Source organism: Stegodyphus dumicola, chromosome X1 (assembly GCF_044657685.1).
Source record: "Stegodyphus dumicola isolate Sdum_Otavi_A_Nest chromosome X1, ASM4465768v1".
Classification (NCBI taxonomy): domain Eukaryota; kingdom Metazoa; phylum Arthropoda; class Arachnida; order Araneae; family Eresidae; genus Stegodyphus; species Stegodyphus dumicola.
In genome coordinates, this window is record NC_140780.1 from 233,417,076 (window position 1) to 233,441,656 (window position 24,581).

The following is a 24,581-nucleotide window of genomic DNA, read 5'->3' on the forward strand; positions in this document are numbered from 1 at the left end:
GAACATTCAAACTACAGGGTGTCTATAATTAAAGAACCCTATTTCAAAGCTGCCTACAAGCGGAATCAGTGATCAGAAAATTTTAAAATTTTGTGGCAGACTTTTAAGGAAGGGATCAGAATGTCTTTCAGCCGGGGGGGGGAATTAGTTAGAAATAGCATCACCAGAGGAACCGAAGTTGAGCATCAAAATCATGTGAAAGCAACCGCTGCACTAGTGAAAGTTTGTAAGGTTAATATCGGAGGATAGGTCTATCTAACTTCTATTCTATATGCTGAACACTGGTGTTAGCCTAAAAGTTTGAAGCTGTGCCCTATGAACTGAAACATAATCTCCTGTACTACTTATGCAGAAAGAGGTTTTCTTCCTCTTCCAGGAGGAACAGAAAACTATCGTGCTTCTTCAAATTTCACTATCATTTTCCAAAGGTTTTTAACATTCATTGGACATCTTATAATTCAATTCAAAGTCCGAACTTTTCATATAGCAGCTACTGCAGAATAATTCTTTTGATAAAATAATTTTACTAACAAAGCACGATCTCGTAAACATTATAAACAACAAGCATATTGAAAACAAAGTCTCCGCAAATGTTTCTAAGTTTTAGAACAGCTGCTGCATGATGTTGACAAATATTTACATTTTTATTAAAGGTTTTCAAAGTAAAACACCCTCTGGTGACACTATTTATAACTACATATTTGACACTATTTGTTATAAGATCTAGCCTTTTTAGGCCACATAAACTAATCTAGATCTTACAATGAACCTGGCAAATTCCCCCTCAGGCATGAAATAAATACCAGGACAGAAGAAGAGCGAAAAATAACCCTTTTAATTCAAACTACGAACAGTGCCTTTATGCTCTACAATAACACTGACAACTTGTGGTGGAACTTAAATGAAATGTAATATATAAATCAATTCAAGTCTAACTAGAATAGTGCCGGATTAACATGTTACGTTATGGCTAGCTTAGGTTGACTCAACAAAACCTAAGAGACGTGACAATTATCCAAAATGGCCAAGGGGCATTCTACCATAACAGCGAGATAAACAATGAAATGTGCACTGGCTAGTGAAAACACGCTCTGACTAAACTCAGAGATTTACCCATTTAAATACTGACTTAACTTTAAATTTACATCCTGGCAAGGAAATGTGAAGAGAAGTTGAGAACTTCAGGAAAGATAACTAAAATTTGACTAATACGTTAATTTTAATTAAAGGAAACCCCTACATTATTTTTGTTCTCTAAAAGACATTCTCAACTCTTCATTAAGCCCGCCAAAAATTTCCTGATCACTGGTTTCACTTATTATTCTACTGCAGAATGCACAACTAAGCGATAAGACAAGGAAATGGGCTGAGGATGAGACGTGTTATTCACGAATTTCAAGATGTTTTCTCCTGCTTATCTTCTGACGTAAGTCGAACGAGTTTGGTACAGCATAAAATTGATGCGGGGATCATCCACCAATCACGCACAATCCAAAACGTTGACCAACTGCTAAATGGAAAGAGGAAAACTTCTAAAGGACATGCCAGAAAGCTACTTTATCTAGTTTTCGGCAAATCGTTGGTTCTCTCCTGTCATCCTCCCAGCCCCCGAATGAAGGCTGGTTGAACCATATTTCGTAGCATTTCCCCTCTATTTTTACTAATTTTAATCTAATTTCAGAAAGACGCGATTACACTAGAAACATAACAAATGAAGAGTAGCCAGCCACAGATAAACTACAGGTAACTATTACAATATTATTTCTTTAAAAGTAACCTACATTCCAATAAGAATACATAGTAGTAATATTAAGGTTGCAATAACAGAAAATAGAAAAATAATAAAAATAATGGAAAAAAAGAATAATAAAAAATCTAAATAATAAAACAATTAGTTTTACATAAATGCACACAAGGTATATAAATAGATGGAAACATTCTCGTAAAAGCATACTTCCAAAGTTTCATAGCATAAAATGATTGAATACACAGGAAATGATAAAATGCAGAATACCTTTGTATGGAACTCCAGGAGTAGTTACAATAACTTGAGCATCGAATTCTTGATCTAGTCTTTGACAGAAAACTTCCATGTGTAACAAACCAAGAAAACCAAGCCTCCAGCCTGAACCAAGAGCAGGGCTTCAAAATAAGTAAATAAATAAATAATTCTTCATTGATCTTGAAGTTTTGTATAAATTATGCACTTGTCTATATACGTGAGGATTTTCTAAAATTATTCTTAAAGTAAACTTATATGGAGCTTATGTACCTCAAAGCTAAATTTTGGCTCAGTGTACAAAATCAGGCGACTTTTTGCTTCGTTTTAGCTTTTTAATGAAAGTAACTCAAAACTCTGAAAAAGGTTTAATATGAACCTTTTACTAGAATTTCAACTTAACAAATTACACGGCTTATGTAATTAACAGAATAAGTCACCACTTCTTGTGGTATTTAACAGAACATAAATCTTAAGGTAAAATTTAATTAAATAAAGCAAAAATTCACTAGGCAAAGCCCTACTTTAAACTTCGGGTCAGGCCCTGCAATCAGGCGAGAAAACTCTGCTAGCAAAATGCTAAAGCCAATTCAGGTGAAGTTGGGCGAAAATGGTTCGGAAAGGTTAATGATTGCTGATAAAATCTCTTTTTAATTTCAAGAAGCTTTCTTCTTATATACATTAAATAATTTACATCTTAGTGGGAGAGGATGAAAATAGAAGTGACAGCAAAGATAAAATAAGGTAATTGGTTAATAAACGTACAACCTTACAGTTACCATTATCATAATTTAAGCAATTCGGGGACAAAGATCGTAATGGTCTTGGTAGAGAATTTTAGAATTCCAAAACTCAGAGTCAGCCAAAACTTTAAAATTAAACTTGTAACTGACAATGACCTGTTGCTACTATTAACTCTTAATTGAAATGCAAGATATTATTCATCATTCTCTGTTCTTTCCAGATTCTTGGAAGGAAAAACCATATTTTAGCACCCCAAACAACTCTCTTAATCACACAGATAATTTACTTTTATACTTAGCAATTTATTCTACACTCGTGAGCAAACTTAAGAGAATTTGCTCATTATGTCGAATTTACAAAAAATTAATGGACATATTTTAATGAAATTTGATATGAATGCACATTAATAACAGAGAAAGAGAAGTACCATGTTTTTTACCAACCGAAACTTTTTCTGTACCATCACTTCTGACTTTAGTAGTGACAAAAACTTAAAATGGCTAGTGCCAGGGCATTAAAAAAAATTCAGTTGCTGTCCTGTTGATAGTCAATGGGTCTTTTCTTTTCCGTCTTGTTCGCGCAACTGCATGGATTCATGCTGAGATTCCATAAGCTCCCGTTGTCTTGGCCTTTCCTCCAGCAAACTGGGAAGTGTGTTGACTACTTCCCGGATAAATGGTTTCCGTCGTCAGGCATGGCCGACACTAGGCCTTATAAATGACTATCATCCTGTCTTCGTATGTTGCAAAGCACCTATGGAGGTCCTTTTTCTTAATTAGAGTTAGAATGTTTGATAAGGAAGTTGCCGGCCCTAACAATTACCGGCTTCAGTAACTTGCAAATAAATTAGTTGTTGGTGTGTTTTTTAAACTGAGCCTTTTATTGCCTACTACATAAGAACCCGAACCACCAAAAGCAATTAAACTGACTTTATTGATAGTTACAACCCTTTTCTGGATTAGTGAAGACAGGATGATAGTTATTTATAAGACCAGACAGGATGACGATGTGGCTGACAGTGAGACAGGCGACAACGATACGGCTGACAGGACAATGATTTGAATAGTTGTCCTGTCAGTAATTTTCAGTGCTGACAGGTGACCACAATGTGGACGACAGGTGTGGCTAATGCGAGATGTCATCCTTCCTGGCATCAGCCATGCTAAGCCTTATAAATGGTCACCATTCTAGCCTTACAAATTATCGTCACCCTGACTGCAAGAAAGTCTTCTGAAACTTGAGAAACAGTTTAAGCTTCAGATGTATTCATCTGCCAGGAAGTACAATATTCCTGCCGATCGTGACAGTCAAAGTGTCATTCTTTTAAATCCACTTGACAATTCCTCAGTTTTCGTTCTCTGGCGACAAGCCTCCACCCAAGTAGCACAGTAACGTCGTAACGACGTTGCAAACTCGTCGCAGATGTCGTTGCAAAAACGTTGCAATATGTCCTCTTTAAGAAACCCAGATGTTCGCGAAACTCCACTATTTTGCAACCATTGCAAAAACGTCTTTATTACGTCTGTTTCTGCTCCAGGTTCATGTACGAGAGTTGATTACTGCGTGCTCTCTGTATTTGCCTCCCAATAAACGGATCGAACAGCAGCAAACGTAAAATCTTACATAATAAGCAGATAGATTGATTTCATTCTCTTTTTCCTCTTAAATAGCAGAGAGAAAACTTACTTCCATCAGCTTCAATACTATTGAGGACATTCAATACTATTGAGCACGTTATCTGTTCACCATTTCTCTTTTCACTTTGCAAACTGAATGTTGGAAATGATCTTCACAACAGTGATTATTTCTTGCATTTTTGTCACATTTGAAGATTATCAGGAAGAGCCCCATTATAGACCTCCGCACTTTATTTTAGATTTTTCTCCTTTTATGCAGAGATTACAGCTCACTACGGACATGGTAAATGATGCCCTTATGGACGACGCAGATGCAGTAACCAAGGCAGCTAAACTTTTATCCAGGTGTCAGCAACAACATTTTCAAAACATCCAAAACCATGGTGGAATCCATAGTCCATAGAGACTATAAGATAGAAGAAGAAAGTTTGGGGGGGTATGTTTCGCCTTTATCCCACTTTCGCAAACTATCTAAAAAAAGGCCAAGACAGATGCACGAAAAGTACGATGGCCGAGCTACAGGGGCTCTTAGATAGCCTAAGTATAAAAAATATAAGCTTCTACAAGTGAGTATAGGAAAATGTAAAGAAAACAATGGGGATATATAAAAACCACTCACTTTCCATTCCAGGAAAAGATGGCCTAGTGATAAGCAACAAGGAAGAAATTACGAATGCAACAGCAAAGAGTTTCGCTATCATATCATGTAACAGCAGTTATCCACCAGTATTTCTTCTAGCCAAGCAGTGCTCTGAAAAACAGTATGTGAAACACCTTTCAAATTTCTCAACTCGGACCCTTATAACAGCAATTTTACCATCTCTGAGCCAATGAGAGTCCTTTTGAAGACACATAGGTTTAGCCCAGGTCCTGAGGCAATTGATTATGATGCCATAAAGCACCTCTCCATAAGTCACTAAATGCCCCCCTGATTCTCTTCAACAGAGGGTGAGAACAGAACATTTTCCTCAGTGCATGGAAGAAAGCTATTATTATGCAAACTGCTAAGCTAGAATAAGCTCCAAAAATTCCCTTGAACTACCAGCCGATAACATTTACCAACTTCATTTGCAAATTGTTTGAAAAAATGGTAAAAAACCGGCTTGTTTACTATCTTTAAAAAAATAATCTCTGCCTATCAGAGTGGTTTCCATTAAGACAAATGACCAACGGATTACATTCTTATTTTGACAACCTGTAAATGAAATGGCTTTGTAACAAGAATTCACTTGGATTCTTTTTTTTCTTCCCAATATGGAAAAAGGTTATGTTAAAGCTTTGAGATATGGCATAGTAAGGGATCTTTATGATACTGGCTTGCGCAAGAACATGCCAATTTTTATCCAAAATTTTTTAAGGCTAGATTTTTTCCAAGTAAGGTTTGGTTCTGTATTGTCAGATGTTATCTATAATGAAGAGGGTGTGCCTCAAGGAAGTGTTCTAAGTGTAACGCTGCTCAACATAAAACTAAAGTCGATTCTAAAAGAGCTTCCTCCTTCTACTACAGGTAATGTCGATGTTAAATCTTAAGGTGCAGACATGAAATACGAGGAGAGACATTTGCAGATTGCAATTAACAGGGTATTAAACTGCTCAAATAAACATAGTTTCGCCTTTTCAAGTCAGAAGCCCATTTGCGTGCATTTTCGTTAAAAAACAAAACCTTCATATTGAGCTTGAACTGCATATTCATGGATCCCACTGCATCGTACATGAAATTTCTAGGACTGATATTTGAACGAAAGCTGATTTTCCTTCCACGTGTCTCGTACTTGAGGAATAAGTGTTACAGAAATATGAATCTGCTTAAATTCTGGAAAATACCAGACAGGGCGTAAATTATTGCGTTATGCTGTGCATTACAGTAGTCTAGTCCTTTCATTTAGGTTAAAATAACATGCCGAACAAATATTAATTTAGAAGTCAAACTTTGCACTTTGGCAGCTGAGGCTTGAAACTAGTCCTGTGAAAGTTTGCAAATATAAGGCTGATTTTTGTTGTTTAACTTCTAAATTTATAGTCTAGTCCTTTTTACACTGGACTAAGGTTCAGCAGTGTATGGCTCAGCATAGCTTTCAGTACTTTGGTAACCATATACTTTTCATCATCAGGCTCTCCGTATGTGTTCTGGAGCATTTAGGAACTTCTCCCATTGGAAATCTCTGTGTTTACTGTTACAAGTCGTCGCCTGGGTTAAGGTGTCAGCAATTGCCCTTTTATTATTATTTTAAAATACTATCACAACCTGACCATCTTGTTAACAACACTGTTCCTAATGACATGTTTGATCCCTTGTTTGAAGCACGTCCATCTTGTGTGCCTCCCTTTTCTTCAAGGGTTCTGTCACTGACTGAATAGTATTGCCTGTCTAATGTGAAAGCCGAAGCAGTAAGATATCTGCAAATCCCACCATGGGATAGTGCACAAATTCAGATTCTGAGTATCCTTCAACAATCTGATAAAAAGAACATTAACAAGTTCATTTGTAACCAACATTTTCTTCCACATAGACACAAACACTGCGATTACATCCATGCATATACATATGGGTCAAAAGCAGCCAGTTATGTGGGAACATCGTTCATGATTAAAAACTCTATGGAAGGTAGACGACTGCATGCTACTTGCTCAGTACTCACTTCGAGGTAACTGCTATTGATTACACCCTCTCATAGATTCAAACTATCCCAGGAAAAATTCATAATACATATTGACTTTTAGAGCATTTTGGAAGCTTTAGAAACATTCTTTCACACCCAGAATCCTGTGGCTGCTGAAATTCAGAAGGTAAATATGAATTAAAGAAGCCATGGGTACCTGATCCACTACTGTTGGGATCCCAGACATGTAGGGATAAAAGCTAATGAGCTGGTAGATACCAAAGTCTGATGTTAAGTTATCAAATTAGCTCTTTTCTCTTATTGATATCTGGAAGGTCATTAAAAGCAGAAATTTTTGGGCAAATTATAGTTACTGTGAGACATTCAGATTCATACTAAGTTAGAAATGATAAAATCAAGTGTGAACATTGGCAAGCTACTGGAAACTGGAGAAAGTTCTTTTGTCTCGCCATAGAATTGGTTACTCTCGACTTAGAGATAGTCACCTGTTAAAGGCTAAGAGAGTGCCTGTATGTACAAGCTGGAATGAAGTTTTACCTATGTATCACTTTTTAGTGGATTGCCCATCATTTGACAGACTTTGTCTAAAGTGACTTGGTGACTCTCAAGTGAATCTAGATAACTTAATTGGGAAAAAGATGAATTTGATGTAATTTTAAAAGAAATGAGTTATGGGAATGAGGTTTTAAAAGAAATTTTTTATCATTTATTCTGATTTTGTTTAATGCAGTCGAGTATAATTAATTGATTTCATACATGTTTCAACAGAATGCTGATCACTATATTTTAATTTATTTCATGTACAGAGATATTTTTTCGTTCTATATTTGAATTCATCTGAAAGCTTTTAATCCACCCTTTTATCATCACATAATACACTCAACACTGCATTTTATTATTTGTGTTATTATTTTAATGTATAAGTTGACATATGTACCCACTTCACCATGCGTTTGGAGCATTATGGTCTTTAAGGATTATGGCATCATTAATTCTATTCCATTCCATTCGTCTGCCACCACCCCATTCGCCAAGTTTCAGTATTAGTAAGATATTTCTTCTCGCCATCCCGCGTACCTTCGTGGTGCAAATGGAAGCATGTCCAGCTAGCACTCCGGAGGTCTGGAGTTCGAATTGCGACAAGGACACCACAAATTTCTTCTCCTTTCCTGATCTGATAAACAGTTAATCACTCTACAAGGGGTGATTGAACTAAAATTTGGTGAACAATAATTTGTCACTACTTGGATTTGGCAACTCTGTCTCCATATCCTCACTCACCCTTTAAGTGGGGAAGAATGTAAGTTACGTTACGTTACGTAGAAGTAAAAGAGCCACTTATTATTTATTTAAGTAGGTATAAGCCCCATACACTAACCAGAAAACCAACAACCTTCCGGCACCCTTGAGTCGTGATAAAATTGTTACATCAGCCTACACTGCAAGTTCTGCCACCGCCCCGGTGACATCAATGGTACCACTAACTTTTCAGCATTAAATTAGCTCAAGTAAAATGCATTTAATTACATAATATACAAAGCAATAAATAATGGTACAAGTTTATGGCACTATCTATTGTAGTGGGTACAGGCATCATGTTTCAGGACATTATATATTATAGTAGATACAGGTGTGATGTTTCCACGTTACAAATCATCTTTGCAAACATGATCTGTTTACGTCAGTGTTTACTAAGAAAATTAAATTAGAAGTATAAAATTGTTTACAAAGCTTAGTTCATTCTGCATATTCATTTATGTACATTCAAGTATTGTTGCATAGTTCTGCTGATACTTTAGCAACTCAATTTTGATGATTCATTATGTGTTGTTACATATGTTTTTGCGAAAATTGATTAAAACAAATTACATTATATCTAGCAGACATTGTTATTCACATGTAAAGATAGATCATGACACTATGTACTGTAGTGGCTAGAAACAACTTGTTTCTAGTTTATAGATAATGTTTACAATCATGATTTGTTTATATCAATATTTACAATCAGCAGTCAAAAGTAAAAAAGAATATAAAATAATAATAAAAAGAACACGCATAAATAAGTTTGAAAAAAGAAAAAAAATTACATTCATCTGCATACTTATGTGTATTACATTATTTTAGATATTTCTGCATACTTAGGCTGATACATTGTCAATTTATTTTTGTCAGTTCATTATATGCAATTTCATGTGTTTTTACAATAATTAGTTTACTATAATTACATTGTTAATACTTTACCAACTCAATTTTGACAATTTATTATAGGTTGTTCACTTTTGAGGTTATGCTACCTTATATTACAGAAAATTGTATGGGCCATCTATTATTTACCCTAAATAAATACGTAGTAGCCACTACTTATGAGCATTCTATGTTCTGCTTCATATGATTCACGATACTTATTTCTTTCCTGTGAAAGTGTGCCAGCGTATATTGTTACCTGTATTTAATTGCTTGGTTTCACTGCTGCTGGAGCATTTCTTTGAAGACTAATTTACACTGCACAACTCTTGACTTCCAACAGCAAAAAAGTCAATAACTCTCGCAATTTCATTCTTCAAGTGCTTATTCTTGACTGCATTTCTTACAAATGGGAATAAATCCTCTTCTGAATTCGGCTTCTTCAGATGAAGGCAATCTGTTAGCAGGCAGGAAAATAGATAATGTTTGGGATGACCCCTTTCACCACATGCACAGGATTTTGATGAGGATAGCTTTCTTGCATAGAGGTACATGGGAAAGGGGCCGTGCCCAGTGATATGTCTGGTGACATGAATGGGGGGAGAGTCAATGTTGGGGAAGAGGTAGTTAACTCTCTTTTCCCTGTATTTGCAGCATTCCACCATTTTTGCCATAATGCTTTACTAGCATTCTGTAGTTTTAGTTTCAAGTGAGAAGCTGGCCAAGGTATGCTTATTTTCATGGCATTTATTCACTGTGGTGCTTCCTTGGCATATTAATGTCAGCCTCTTCATTTCCCTTGTGTCTAACATGGGTAACATCTAGAAGAAAGAAATGTTGGCTTCGAGCAATGGATCACATTCTAAGGATTTCCTGAGCTAATGGTGTATTATTTGTGTTTGTGAGTGCACGTATTACTGAGAGACAATCTGTATAGATATAAGTTTTGGGGAAATACTGATGTATGCTTTTGCTGACTGCCTGCAGGAATGTAAACATTTCTGACTGAACTTTCCCTCCCTTTCACTTTTCGCATGCCTCCATGGTGTAATTGGAAGAACACTTGACACGCATTTGGGAAGTATGGAGTTCGAATCCTTACAAGTGCAAGGAACATTTTGCCATGTTCCTGAAGTGATATAGCCTAATGACTCTATTAACCATTATTAATTTTTTTAATGCATTACTAAAATTTCACAGATAATATGGTGCACTTCCTAGGAGTTCACCTGAAGTAAGTCCCTCACTTGTCCCATTGTTGACTCAGCTTTGATGAACTAGAGTGAAATACATTTAAAGCGAAAACACTTAAGAAATACTGGTTAACGCAAAATAATACAACGTAGTACAATGAGTACATTGCAGTGCAAGTAAAAAATCTGTGAGTTAGGTTCTTATGTTGCACTCTTGCATGTCTTTCTTTCTTCATATGCTGCACTCTGCATGGAGTCACTGAATTCCATCAGATTCTTTGGCACCAAAAGAAATGGAGGAGGAGGACAATGAAACTGAGCTGACACTTAATAAAATGTTTGAGAAAGTTTCTGTATTATTGGACCGTCCTACTGTATGATCCGAAGAATTCGTTGCAGTGGAAGAATTCATTGATGATAGTGTGTGTACAACCTTAATTATGACAGACAAAGGTTTTTTTGGTGTTTGTTCAAAGCTAAAAAAATATCATTGATGCTGATTCCGATGATGAAAATGAAATGAATAATGCAGCTCCTGATCCCATATCATCCGAAATGAAGAACTTCATGAAAAGTATACGCAGTTATTCAGACGCATATTCTAATGGTAAAATGAATAACAAAGTGGATGACTTTGAACAATTTGTTAACAATTTGATGCTAAAAAGACAATTCAAAGAAAAATATCAGATTATTTTCCAAAAACACAATAAATGTTTTATTTTTCAAAAAAACTTGAATTTTTTTTTTTTTTTAATTTCACTAAGCTCTTGTGGATGTTTTTGTTTCATTGATTTTTATTAAATATATGCATGTATACAGATGGAGGACAAAATAATATGAACACCTGTGAAATAATAGAAAATCTTTATTAATAAGGGGTTGGACCACCCTCTGACTGAAGTACAGATTAAATGTTACATGGGATAGATGCATAAAGGTCATGGACAATATTTAAAGGAATATTAAGCCATTCCTCCTGCAGAGCGGTCTCTAATTCTAAAAGTCAAGATGGGGGTGGAAATCGTGATTGGAATATGCCCATAAATGTTCAATAACATTCAATTGAGTGAGGAGAGTGAGAGGGGCCAAACAAGATGTTCAATCGCTTTGTCATGCTCTTCGAACCATTCTTGAACACACCTAGCAGTGTGGATGGGGGCATTGTCGTCTTGAAAAAGCGGTCGCTTTCCAGGGGATACAGTCTGGACAAAAGCATGGACATGATCCCCTAGAATGCTTAGATAGTGATTGGATGTGAAACTCCCATGCAGAATAACAAGTTGCCCAAGAATGTGCCAAGATATCACATCCCATACCATAATGACGCCACCCCCACGCTTCCAGTTCGCAAGGGACAGTCAGGATAAAACGCTTCTTTGGGCGTTCTTCAGAGATAAACGCATCTGGTCATCTGAAATAATGTGAATGACGATTCATCTGAACACATTACCTGTCGCCACTGCTTTGGGAAGCCTTTGTGATCTCTGCACAATTAGCCTCGCTTGAAATCATTAGATGCTCTCACCAAGGGTTTACGAAATGCCGCTCTGCCATAAATGTTTGCAGCATCAAGTTCCCTTTTGACAGTTTTTTTTAACGGGTCCTAGAGATGACCGTTCGTTTCGGATGTTATCTTGGATAACGAATGCTTGTGCCGTCAGGCTACTATGTGCTTCAAGACTCGTTTATTTCTATCAGCCAGCTTTGACTTTCGGCCACTGTTGTGCTTTGAAGACGTCGTCTTACTCTCTTTCGTGCACACTGTCATAATGGCTGATACCGTACTTCTTGCACACCCCACAAAGTTTGCTGTTTCCGTAACCGATGCTCCACTTAAATGTGCTTCAACTATAATTCCTCTTTGGAACTCTGACAGGTATGACATTTCAACTTCTCACAGACAGTTTGATCGAAGCATGCAATGCAGGTGACTGCTGTTGAGACACTGATACCTTCCTTTTCAAATTCAACTAGGTAGCAGACCTGTTGCAGTTGGCGTGGCTGTACTGCAGGTGTGAAAGATGTCATACTTTTTCACAGGTGTTTGCATTATTTTGTCCTCCATCTGTACATATCTATGTAAATAAAATGTACTCTAATAAACTTAATTTTGTTGAATATATGTTTTTTTCCCAATATCCTTTAACATGAAAAAATATTTCAGCCCTCTCAGTTTCATGTCAAATGATTTTCACTGTACATAAAAAATTTACACATTTCATAATTAACATCATTTGAAAGAAAACATTTCCACATCCTTGCTGAATAAATTGTCCTTTTACAATAACTGATATGAAAATATGACAAAATTAAGTGACAGATTCACGTTTGATTAAAAAATATCATTAAAGATACGTTCATCATTAATAAATTACATATATTTTTTCTTTAAAGTTTACAGCCTCTCTGGTACAAGGAATTGCTCCCCGAGTTTTCTCAAATAGTTAAATTGAATAAAAAAACTGTTAAATTATGTTTCAATTCAATCAACATGACCTTCTTAATGACCTTTCTTCTTGATGACCTTCTGAAAAATCAATATCTTAAAATACAGTAAAACCACACTATAAAGTATAATAGGCTGAAAGTTTGGCTCACTATATCTGATCTGACAAAGAAAAAATAGATCATGTTACAGAATAGTATAAAAATTTATAGATGAATATAAAAAAAGGTGCTGATTAACATTATGATAGGTCCTAGAAGTAAATAATAAATCTAATCTGAAAAAAATCATATTAAGAATCAGTTGCAGCTATTACGTGCAATTACTAAAATTCTTTTTTGCTGTGTTTTCAGTTTCACCATTAAATAATCATTTTACGTGATAAATTACTTAGTATGAAAATCATGGCTTATCAGACCCTCTAATTATACATCAGCATCCAAAGTATATATTTATAATTATCATTTGTCCAGATAATGTCAGATTGGTCCTTTTTTTTTTTTTTTTTTTTTTTTTTTTTTTTTTTTTTACTTACCACATGCCCCATCCTTAGTCACTAAACAGAAAGAGAGGGATGCCCAGTGGAGGTCTTTTAAGGGAAATTGCCTCGTATCCCCATTACAAATGGGGAAAACCACAAAACGCCCATGCAGCCAGCCCGTTCGCCGGGACTTAAACCCCAGACTGAACTACCAGTGCTGAGCAGCTTTTACCAATCCGCTGCTGGTGGGCCATTTGGTGCTGCTTTGAATGGCAAATCGTTGCAGTATAGCCTCTTCAACATCTTTATGCTTGGCCTTTTTAAACATTTTTGCTTGTATCCACTATTTTTCTATCAATAGAAATTGTCGAGTACTCCATTTTTCCATATGGTATTAACTGTAGATTTAGATAATCTATATTATGGGTACATCCATTCTGTACTGTTGGAGAAATACTTATCTTACCTTCACATCTACGATAGAGAACGCTGGACATTAACCATCTGGTGTATGAACGTATTTTTGTCACTGAAAATTTCCCCACTACATAGCAAAAAGTGTATGTAACGTTTCACTCTTCTGAAAATATGAAAATTGAAGATAATTTCATCACTAATCTATCCTATCCCAATGCCCAGTAGGCATTAATTTTTCCGAAGATATATATATGATTACGAAGCAAAGATGCAACAGCCCTTATAAAGAATATCTCAAATCTTTCAAAAGATCTAAAGAAAGCAACCACCTCCCAATTCAGAAGAGACCATTTTAAATACTAAAACAAAACAAAATGATAAAAATAAACAAATTCCATTCTCAAACAAATGAATCACCTGTGTACCCCCAAACATCACAATAATCTATTCACTGCTTTCTCTTTCTTTGAACAGCAAAAATTAAAAAATTTCCATCATAGCATTAGAATTGAACAGATTTTTGTTTGACAAAAATAAAAGAACTATAATGAAAGAACAGTAACATGCCCACCTAAAAAGAAGAGTAACATAGTTTCTTTTCATTTTCTGCTATCTTCATATTGACAGAATTGAATTGGGGATGATTTTAAAAATTAGGAATTTTTAGTTAAAACATGCAAAAATTCTGGGAAAAATACGAAAAATATCAAAAAAAAAAAATCAAAGATATTTATAAAGTTTGTTATATCCAATTTTATAGCTATATAAAGTAACATTAAATATATAAAAATTAGAAAAGACGAAAAAATTTGTTCGTTATATGCCGTATTTGTTATAAACTGGGGTCGCTATACCGCAGTTAGATTGTACTTCTAAGGTAATTTGTAAAATATTGCATATTATAGCATACAAAATATTTCCAATAAAAGTAACATTATCAGCAGCTACAGTGAATCTCAGGAAATTGAATGAAAAAGCAATAATTAGCTATAGCTAAACAATGAAAAACTTCCTTGATGGATATGACAATTCAATTTTCAAAAATGCTTCCTCGGATTAAAAACATATCAGGAAGCATTTTCTGCCGAACTAGTGCAAACTAGCAGAATTCCACCATAGTTACCCATGCCCATCTTTATGGCACAGCTATCAGGGTAAAGATGGAACAAAAAATTATTGAATTTAAGTCTCTAATATTTTTGCTCTCAAGTCTATAATTCTACATATTAAAAAATGCTTAAAATAAGTAAAATGAGATACCTTGTTTCAGGAGAAACACTGACACTTGGGTCATTTAGAATCAATTTCTCTATGGCTTTCCTCAGATCTTGAGTTCTGGACTGATCAGAAGGAAAAATACCAGCAAATACCTAAATTCATACACACACACACACACACACACACACAAAAAAAAAAAAAAAAAAGTTTAATAATAAATAATAAAAGACATAATATAACACAAATCTTTTAGCCAATTGAAAGTAAGAAATAAATCATACCATTGGTTTTGATGGATTAATCTTTGGAAGTGGTTCAACTACTGAACACTTTTTATACCAAGTATCTCCAATTACTGCCTCTTTTGGATTTTTAATGTTAGCTATAAAATATCCAGCTTGACCTGAAAAACTGGAGAAAAAAATCTTGTGAATATAAAGCCACAGAAGTTTTAAACTATACTCTATGAAACTCTTCCATGTTATTACCAAAATGAAATAACAATGCTTAAAAGAAAAATCTTGCAAGATAAATTCATCATCAAAAAGTGTTTATTCCCATAATGAACATGGTACTAGCCAAAAACACTAGGAGAAAATTTATATAAATCTACCATAACTTAAAAAAAAAAAACGATAATTACATTCCTCCCAGAATATTACAATTTCCTTTCTAAAAATTACATACAACGCATTAGGCACGGCATATGTTAAATATTTTATATCATACGTCATATATACATACATCCATGTTACGTAAGTCCACGATTATAATCATGATATGCAAGTCCATGATATGACCATGAAACAGAATAATGCAATACAATATCTATTTTTATAATATTCATAGAATCTAGGTTCGTTTTATATCTAAAAATTTGTCATCAATGTAGTGCGATTTAGCATAATTTTACAAGAGCAGTCTTACAGTTTTAAATAGTACATATACTGTTTCAATATACTATACACAATTTCTCATAATACTTGCATTTATTTTACAAATTATCATTGACAAGGCACAATACAGTATTCTCATTAGATGGAATCTCTTTATGTCAAATGCATATTATTACATAATCCCAAGTTACACTGTTTTTTATTAAACAGTTGCAGTTTATTAATACTATATGCAATTAATTATAAACCGAGCATATTACATTGCACACAATGTATTAAAACATATTTGCTTAAACTCACTACTGTCTTTATGCTACACCCATCATATTCAATTAGCAATATACTGTAACTGTCCAAATACAAGATAATTAAAATATGATTACAATACTACTACAGTATTATTAAATTACACATGCATTACTAAACACTTCTTCTTCTTCCTGCAGAGCGGGTCTCCAATTCCGAAAGTCAGGATGGAGGTGGAAATCGTGATTGAAGTTTGGACTGCAAGTATGCCCATAAATGTTCAATAATATTCAAGTCCGGAGACTGAGGGGGCAAGCGAGATGTTCAATCGCATCGTCATGCTTTTCGAACCCTTCTTGAATACACCTATCAGTGTGGATAGGTTGATGTCTTAAAAAAGCGGTCGCTCCCCAGGGAATACAGTCCGGACAAAAGGATGGATATGATTCCCTACAATACTTAGATTAGTGATTGGATGTGATCCTCCTATGCAGAATAACAAGTGGCCCAAGAACGCGGCAACATATCACATCCCATACCATAATGGCGCCACCCCATGCTTCCAGTCGGCAAGAGACAGTCAGGATAAAACGCTTCTTTGGGCGTTCTCCAAACATAAATGTGTCTGGTCGTCTGAAATAGTGTGAATGACGATTCATCTGACCATATTACCTGCTGCCACTGTTGTGGGGAGCCTTTGTGATCTCTGCACAATTAGCATTGCTTAAAAGCATTAGTTGCTCTCACCAAGGGTTTACAAATTGCCACTCTGCTATAAATGTTCACAGCATGAAGTTCCCTTTTGAGAGTTTTTGTTGAAACGGGGTCCTGGACATGACTGTTCATTTCGGATGTTATCTCGGATAACGAATGCTTGTGCTGTCAGGCTACTATGTGCTTCAAGACCCATTTTTTTCTATCAGCCAGCTTTGACTTTCAGCCACTGTTGTGCTTTGAAGACGTCACCTTACCCGCTTTCGTGTACGCTGTCATAGTGGCTGATACTGTACTCCTTGAACACCCCACAAAGTTTGCTGTTTCTGTAACTGATGCTCCACTTAAACGCGCTCCAACTATTCTTCCTCTTTGGAACTCTGACAGGTCTGATATTTCAGCTTCTCACAGACATTTCGATCAAAGCATGCAGCACAGGTGACTGCTGTTGAGAGACTGATACCTTCCTCTTCACGCTCACTAGTTGGCAGACTTCTGTTGCCTGTGGCACGGCTGTACTGCAGGTGCGAAATACATCATACTTTTTCACAGATATTCGTATTATTTTGTCCTCCATCTGCATATAATAAGTATTACAAAAATATTATAATAAATACAAAAGCCTGCATTAAGCTTTATTGAAATGATCTAATGTTGAAGCTACTTTGCTTATTTTCGTAAGTTCTCTAAATACTAGGCATTTTGATGAAATGATATATCTCATAAAATTGTCCTATGTCGTTATTTGAAAGAAGGGAATCATTAGAGTATTTATTTTCTGACTTGTCCCCTCTGTGATTTTTACTGTACCTTGGGCAAACTATTTAATCTGTACAATTTCTGGCCAAATGCCCAAACTACTTGACACTTGAAGCACTATACTACCTTAAAAACTCTGAAACCACTTTAGTCGAGACAAATGAAAATGCGTTTTTCCTCTAGGAGTTTTTGCCTAATGATCATATGAATCTCTATCAACCAGTTGCATAATCTGTCCCGTCTTGGGAGTGGGCCTTTGTGTAAATTATATCTTTCTTATCTTCAGGCTAAAGAGCTGAGAATGCTATCATAGTATCATCTGCAGTTGTATCTGCCGGTACAGAAAAAAAAGAATACTGTATATACCCGCGTATAAGTCGAGGATTTTAAGAAAAAAACAAAGTTTGAAGTAGGTGGTCAAATTATGCAAGGAACATACAAAAGAAAAATTTCGCCGCTGATTGATGAGATGTCAGCGAACTTCATTATTAAGTATATCATTCATACAGAAAAAGCATAAAATTTTTAATAATTTTTTCCATTTCATTTATTAGTTTTTTTCATTAAATTTGTTTCGATTTTATTTTCCGTTTATTAGAAAAGTTCCCCTCATTTCATTATCTGGCGTCACAGAACAATTCAATCTGTACAATATCTATGAGGCGCACTTTGATTATTATAACCGTATCAAATCAGTAACTGTAACCATACTGAATATCTGTCTGTCTATTCATCTTGATCATACACGTGCTTTTTTTACTTTTCCTGCTTTTCATAATGTCTGATTTAGTGGAATCTACAAAAAACGACTTATTTCAGAGCCACACACTCTCCACAGTGAGTTGTGTAAAACAAAACAGAATATCTTACACTGTGAAATTCAAGTTGGAAGTAGCTTCATTTGCGGAAAGTACGAACAACTGTATTTCATGACGTAAGTTTAGCGGGAATGAGATGATTCTTGACTGGAGGAAAAATAAGCCTATATTAAAGAAAACCTGTAAGTCTAATAAGAAGGCACTGCGTTATGGATCACCGTGTTTTCCAGAATTAGAAGAACTGTAAGTGACTGGATTCTACATAACAGATGGCAAGGTAATGTCATAACCCAAACTGAGTTATGTCTGCGAGCCATGAAACTGGCAAAAGATGAAAAATTTGCTTCTGTAAATAGCTCTTTTCATGCAACACAACATTGGTGCACAATGTTGAGAATAACATTTAATTGATGTTATGTGCGGTTTTAGTGGCATCACTGTTTTGTTGTATTATTATGTTTTATGCATCTGGCATCACTGTTATTTCTGTCATTCTAAAGTTTTTATGTAAAAAATAATATGTAGGAAAAGTTTCTTTACTTTTTTGTTATTAAATTCTGAAATTCATTTAGCCATCACTCTTTTTCATTAATTTTATAACACACAAGATTCATGAATCATTATGGACTATGTTTACACCTTCTTACCAAAATTTCACAGAAATTGCTGAGTCAACTCAAAGATAAATTAATAAACTTCCGAAAGCATGTGGTTGAAAAAAGAAAAATAACAATTTTGAAATGTCCCAAATAGGAAACATGGATGAAACTCCCATGACTTTTGATCTCCTTAAAGTTTCGCTGTTGATAAAAAGAGTAAAAAAAAAAAAAAAAAAAAAAAAAAAAAAAAAAACTCATCTAAAAATGAGAAAACTCGTTTAGCAAATGGCAATATGTTGCCTTCCATGATTATTTTCACGCAATAAACGTTACCACAGCATTTCTGGCAGGCATTCTTTGTTCGCACCCATAAAAATGGTTGGATGGACAACACCCTAACATTAATAGGTTTCAAAATGTATGGTGCAAAAAAACAGGTGCACTATTAGGGTAACCTTCGCCTTTGATTTAGAATATGTTTCGACCACTTGTAAAAAAAGCATGCAAAAAGTTCAAAACAACACTTTCTCTGATCCCCGGAGGGCTAACATCCATTTTACAACCACAGGATATCAGCATAAATAAGCCGTTTAAGGTGAATATGCGCAAGTATTGGACGGAATGGATACAATTCGATTTGCCTCCTAATACCAAAGGTGGCAATTTTACAAAGCTGGACATAACTTTAATTGCACGGTAGGTGGAAGATGCTTGAGACATGATTCCAGTTGAAATGATAATTAAATTATTCAAAAAGTGTTGCATTTCCAATAGCTTGGATGACAGAGAAGATGATGCAATCTATCCAAGTGACAATAAATGACACTAAGCTATGATGAATCGAGCGATGAAATTTATGCCGACTCGCTACTAACTGAAAAAATAATTTCACATTTATTTGCAGATTCTGACTTTGAATCAGAGTTTGAAGGATTTGAATGAAATTTTTTGAAAATTTTGAACATAGTTTAAAATTTTATCATGTGCTAAAATGGAAATAAACAAAAACTCGCTAAATTTTATCAAGAACATCGGAATGCTGTTTTATCAGTGGCAGCGCTTATGCGACAAAGTTGTTTTTCCAAAAATTTTTCTCAAAAGTCGGGATATCGATTCATACGTGGGTATATGTGGTAATTGTTTTCCCTCTGTGTCTTTGTGCCCTCAATACTAAAGCCCAGATGATGAGGTTAGTTGTATCTTAATGCTAAGAGGCGATCTTGGTTCATACTCTTGGTTATACTCTTCATTAACCCATTCAGTATGGGCGTGTCATATATGCATCAGCAGCAAACATTATCTCACAGCCGGGTGTGTCATATTTGAATTGCCATTTAATTCACTCTATGGCCGGGCATTTGACTTTTTAGATAGAACATTTAATCAGTATTTTTTATTGCCGCTAGATGTAGCTGTATGTCTCTTACGGTGAAATATATCGAAAGTTAAGTATGTTTACCTTCATTCCTATGCAATGTTTTTTATTTCTGGTATTTTATTTCAGAATGAGAGTGAGATTCATGGGTAGATGTTGAGCAATGTAATGTCTCTTTAACTGCATTGTTTGATATAAACAAATGCACGTGTTCTTGCTGCATTGAGGTACTTTTTTTTTATTTTTGCAATATAGTGGGATAGATGTTCTATCATTAGAGATTTTTTTTTTATTACTCTTAGATTTTTCCGGCATTAAGATGAATACTTTGTATCGTCAGCAAAATATATTTTTTTTAATGGCAAACGAAAGCAGTATCTGAACATAGAATATACATAAATGCCAATTCGCTAGTCTTCAGTAATGTAATGGCTCTTACTACGTCGTTTTATATAAACAAATGAACATGTTCTCAATGCTCTGGAATACTTTTTAATTTAATTGATTAATTTTTCTTATATTTTTATCCCGTTATAGTGGAGTAGATGTTCTATCATTAGAGACTTTTTTATTACTCTTTGAGTTTTCCGGTATTGAGAATATTTTGTATCGCTTAGCGAAAAGTGTTTTTTTTTTTTTTTTAATGGCAAAACGAAAGCACTATCTGACCATAGAAGAACATACACAAATGCTAAATGAGTCAAATTTGCTGAGTAAAATAGCAGCAGATATTCTATTCCTGTTACATATGCAATGTTGGACTTTGCGTACACCCATGTTTCAAAGAATATCATACACTGTCTCTTTTTTGAAATATTGCTTCCTTTTTGTTGATTGCATGTTCAATTTTTATGAAAGACAGTTTTAATATTTTTTTAATTTTAACTATGTGTTGTGTTCTATTTTAACTATTGTAACTATGTATGTAATTTTAACTTTGTTCTAAAATCTGCGATTGTTTGGATATTTTTCCATATATATTTATTTGTGGGATAAGGGGAAAATTATATTATTTTAGAATGAGTATTTTATAAAAATTTTAATGAGAACATAATAATAAAGCTTTAAATTAATTAATACAGCTACCTGAATGTTCTTCTCATAATGTACCAAAAATTGGAACAATTGGATTAAAAATTTAGTTTATAAATTTTTTTTTTCTAAAGTTGGGTTTAGCAGCGCGAATTGCTCATCCCCACAAGACAACACATCCGGTTAACGCGCTGTCCCAAGATAACGCTTCGGTAAAAGAGATGCCCGCTATGAATGGGTTAAAAGAACACATTTTGCTTGTTTTTGATTAAGCGGAGCATTCATCACTGTTAAGTCCTAATAGATTTGTGTAGATTTCGTATAAACCACTATACTCCTCAGAATTTTAGCCCTGCCTAATAAGGGCCTCATCTTTGGCTTCACATTCAATAAGCGTAAGTCAGAACTGCTACTACAAAATAGTTAAACAGCATTGAATATTGCTTTAGATACACTTAATAAAAAACTGCAGTTAATTATTGAAAAAGAAAGCATACTAAATGATTTAAACTTAGGTATTAAGGCTTTGTTGCCTGTTGCTGAAATGGAAAATGATGCAACTAATTCCGCAGATTATTCAGAAAAACTTCCAATTTGGAAGTATACAGTTAGAAATCAGATCGTGAGTCTCAAGGGTCTTGAAACGTCTGACACTCCACTTACTCCACTTATGGTAAATGGAAGCAGAAAGGTAAAACTTCCTAAAACTACATATTAAGCAATTTTATTGGGATCTGTCATCATGGTTAGAATTTTTTGGTCAGTTTGAGTCAGCTATAGATGAAAATTCTACTCTTTCTAAAATAGATAAATTTAATTATTTCAAATTATATGCAAGTGGTCAAGCTGCTAGTTCGATTGCTGGATTAGCGATTACAGAAGAAATTACAAGGTAGTGCTTAATATACTCACAAATAAGTTTGGTAATACTAATACCTTAATCCAAACTCATATGAATAATTTATTGAAAATTCCTGCTGTTCATAATTTGCAATACATAGTTAGGTTGAGATAATTTTTCGATAAAATTGAAGGCCAAATTAGAAACTTGGAAACTTTAGGAATAAAAACTGATACATTTGGTAATTTGTTAATGCCAATAATTTCTAACAGAATGACGAAAAATCTTGTCTTGGAGTTTAAGATACGTTGATTATGTGAGGCCAACCAGAAGTTATGCTACCACTAAAAGGAATTGTGTGTTTTGTAATAGTCCAGATCACGAGTTTTGTGAATTTAAAGCAGCAGAAGATCATAAAAATAAATTGAAAGGTGAAAATAGGTGCTTTAAATATTTTCTAAAAGCCATTTAAGTCATATGTGTAGATTAAAATTCGAATGTAAGTATTGCAAACGTAAATTCCATAATTATTTGTTGTGTAATGAAAATGATTAAAGCTGAAAAGCAAATCTCGGCTCGGTTGATGCAATTGTGAGTCAGAAAACAAAGCATTCATTATGCATTGTAATTCAACAGTGTCAAAAACCATATTGTTGTTGACATGCTCAGTTATTGCCAGTTCAGGAATCAGTCAAACATTTCAAAAACTGTGCATATTTTGTGAGATAATGAATTTGAATGTTCTTGGTGCCCCAAAGTTTTAGCTAATTCCTTAAAATTAAAGCCTATAAGAAAGGAAAGATTATCAGTCTATTCTTTTGGTTCATCAAAAGCAACCAAAAAAATTATATGATGTAGTTAAAATAAAATTAATTAGCAGGTATAATTCAGATAAATTTATTGAAATTGAGGCATTAATTACTCATACAATTACGACTGCGCTAATTGCTATTCCATATGATAAAATACATAATGTTTTGAAAAGCCAGGGTATTATTTTAGCTGATGAATATAAAAACGATGATCAGTTGGTAACCATATTAAACGGAGGAGACATGTTTTGGAATACTATTGAGGGTTCTGGGTTTCAGAAAATAAATAAAACTCTTAACTGCATACAGACAATTTTTGGTTTTACTCTGGATGGAATTCAGCAGATGTGCAATAAATCTAATTGTGTAAATATAGTAACTTCAAACTTGAGTACAGGAACAGATGTTCAAGTGTTATGGGAATTAGAAAGCTTAGGCATAAGAGATAGGGATGAATTATCTATTACTGACACGTGTTTTAATTGAGCAATTTCAAAATTATCTGAGATTTATTGATGGTCAATATGAAACCAAATTGTTATGGAAAACATTGCCTTCAGAATAAGAAAATAATTTTCCCATAGCTAGGAGCTGGTTAGACGATTTCCGAAAGTGTTTTGAAATAAATGAGTGGATCACAAATAAGCAAATAATTTGTGACCAAGAGAGTAAAGGAATTATCAAAAAATGCAGGAGGGCTTGTAATAAATATTTTATGCCACATCGAGCAGTTCTAAACAGAAATAAGGATACTATGAAAGTTTGCATTGTATACAATTGTAGTTCAAAAACTAAGAAAGCTTATGTCATTGAATGATTGTTCAGAAACTTGTCCCAAATTTAAATCCTAATGTACTAGATGTATTATTGAATTTCAGAAAATTTAAAATTGTGTTTATTGGGAATATCGAAAAAGCATTTTTCATGATAAAAATTGCTGAAGAGGATCGTAAATTTCTATGGCTTCCCGATAATGAAAATTATGAATACAAAATTATGCATATAAATAGGTTGCAAAATTTCACCTTTTATACCAGCTAGTATTATTAAAACCCTCATTAGAAAATATGAGAAAACTAATCTTGATTCAATATGCATGTTAAATACATCATTATATGTGGATGACTTGTATTTCGGTGCAGAAAATGCAAATGAGGCATATAAATTGTTCAATTATTAAATGATGCTGTTTCAATTTTGAAGGCAGGTGGGTTTAACTTCAGAAACTGAGATCCAACTCTCCAGAGTTTGAAAGATTATGAGGTTTGAATAATCTTAAAGTTGAGAATAGTAGGAAACACCTAAAAATGCTAGGTGTGAATTGGATTCCTGAAGATGATATCCTTTTCCTTGATGTTAAAACGTTGCTAGATAAATTGAGTTCCATGAAGAGTAATAAACAGGGTGTTCTGCAAGTAGCTGCCATGGTTTTTGATCCATTTGGTATTTCAACTCCGTTTGTGGTCAGAAACTTTTGTTGTAAGAGATTTGAGAGAAAGGTATAAGTTGGGATGAAAAGTTACCAGGTGATCTCAAGAAAAATGGT

At 34.3% G+C, this 24,581-nt stretch overlaps 1 protein-coding gene across 2 annotated transcripts in view; it reads right to left on the minus strand.

The window, feature by feature from the left end:
• The window catches only part of waw (Translation factor waclaw), a 166,188-nt gene that overhangs the window by 51,078 nt on the left and 90,529 nt on the right, over positions 1-24,581 (minus strand). For both annotated transcript variants that reach the window (XM_085807117.1, XM_035366146.2), the window contains exons 10-12: positions 15,225-15,354; positions 14,986-15,095; positions 2,015-2,142 (exon numbers count right to left, since the gene is read on the minus strand). In XM_085807117.1, coding sequence (XP_085663243.1) covers positions 2,015-2,142; positions 14,986-15,095; positions 15,225-15,354 — 368 coding nt within the window. The remainder of the gene's footprint in view (positions 1-2,014; positions 2,143-14,985; positions 15,096-15,224; positions 15,355-24,581) is intronic.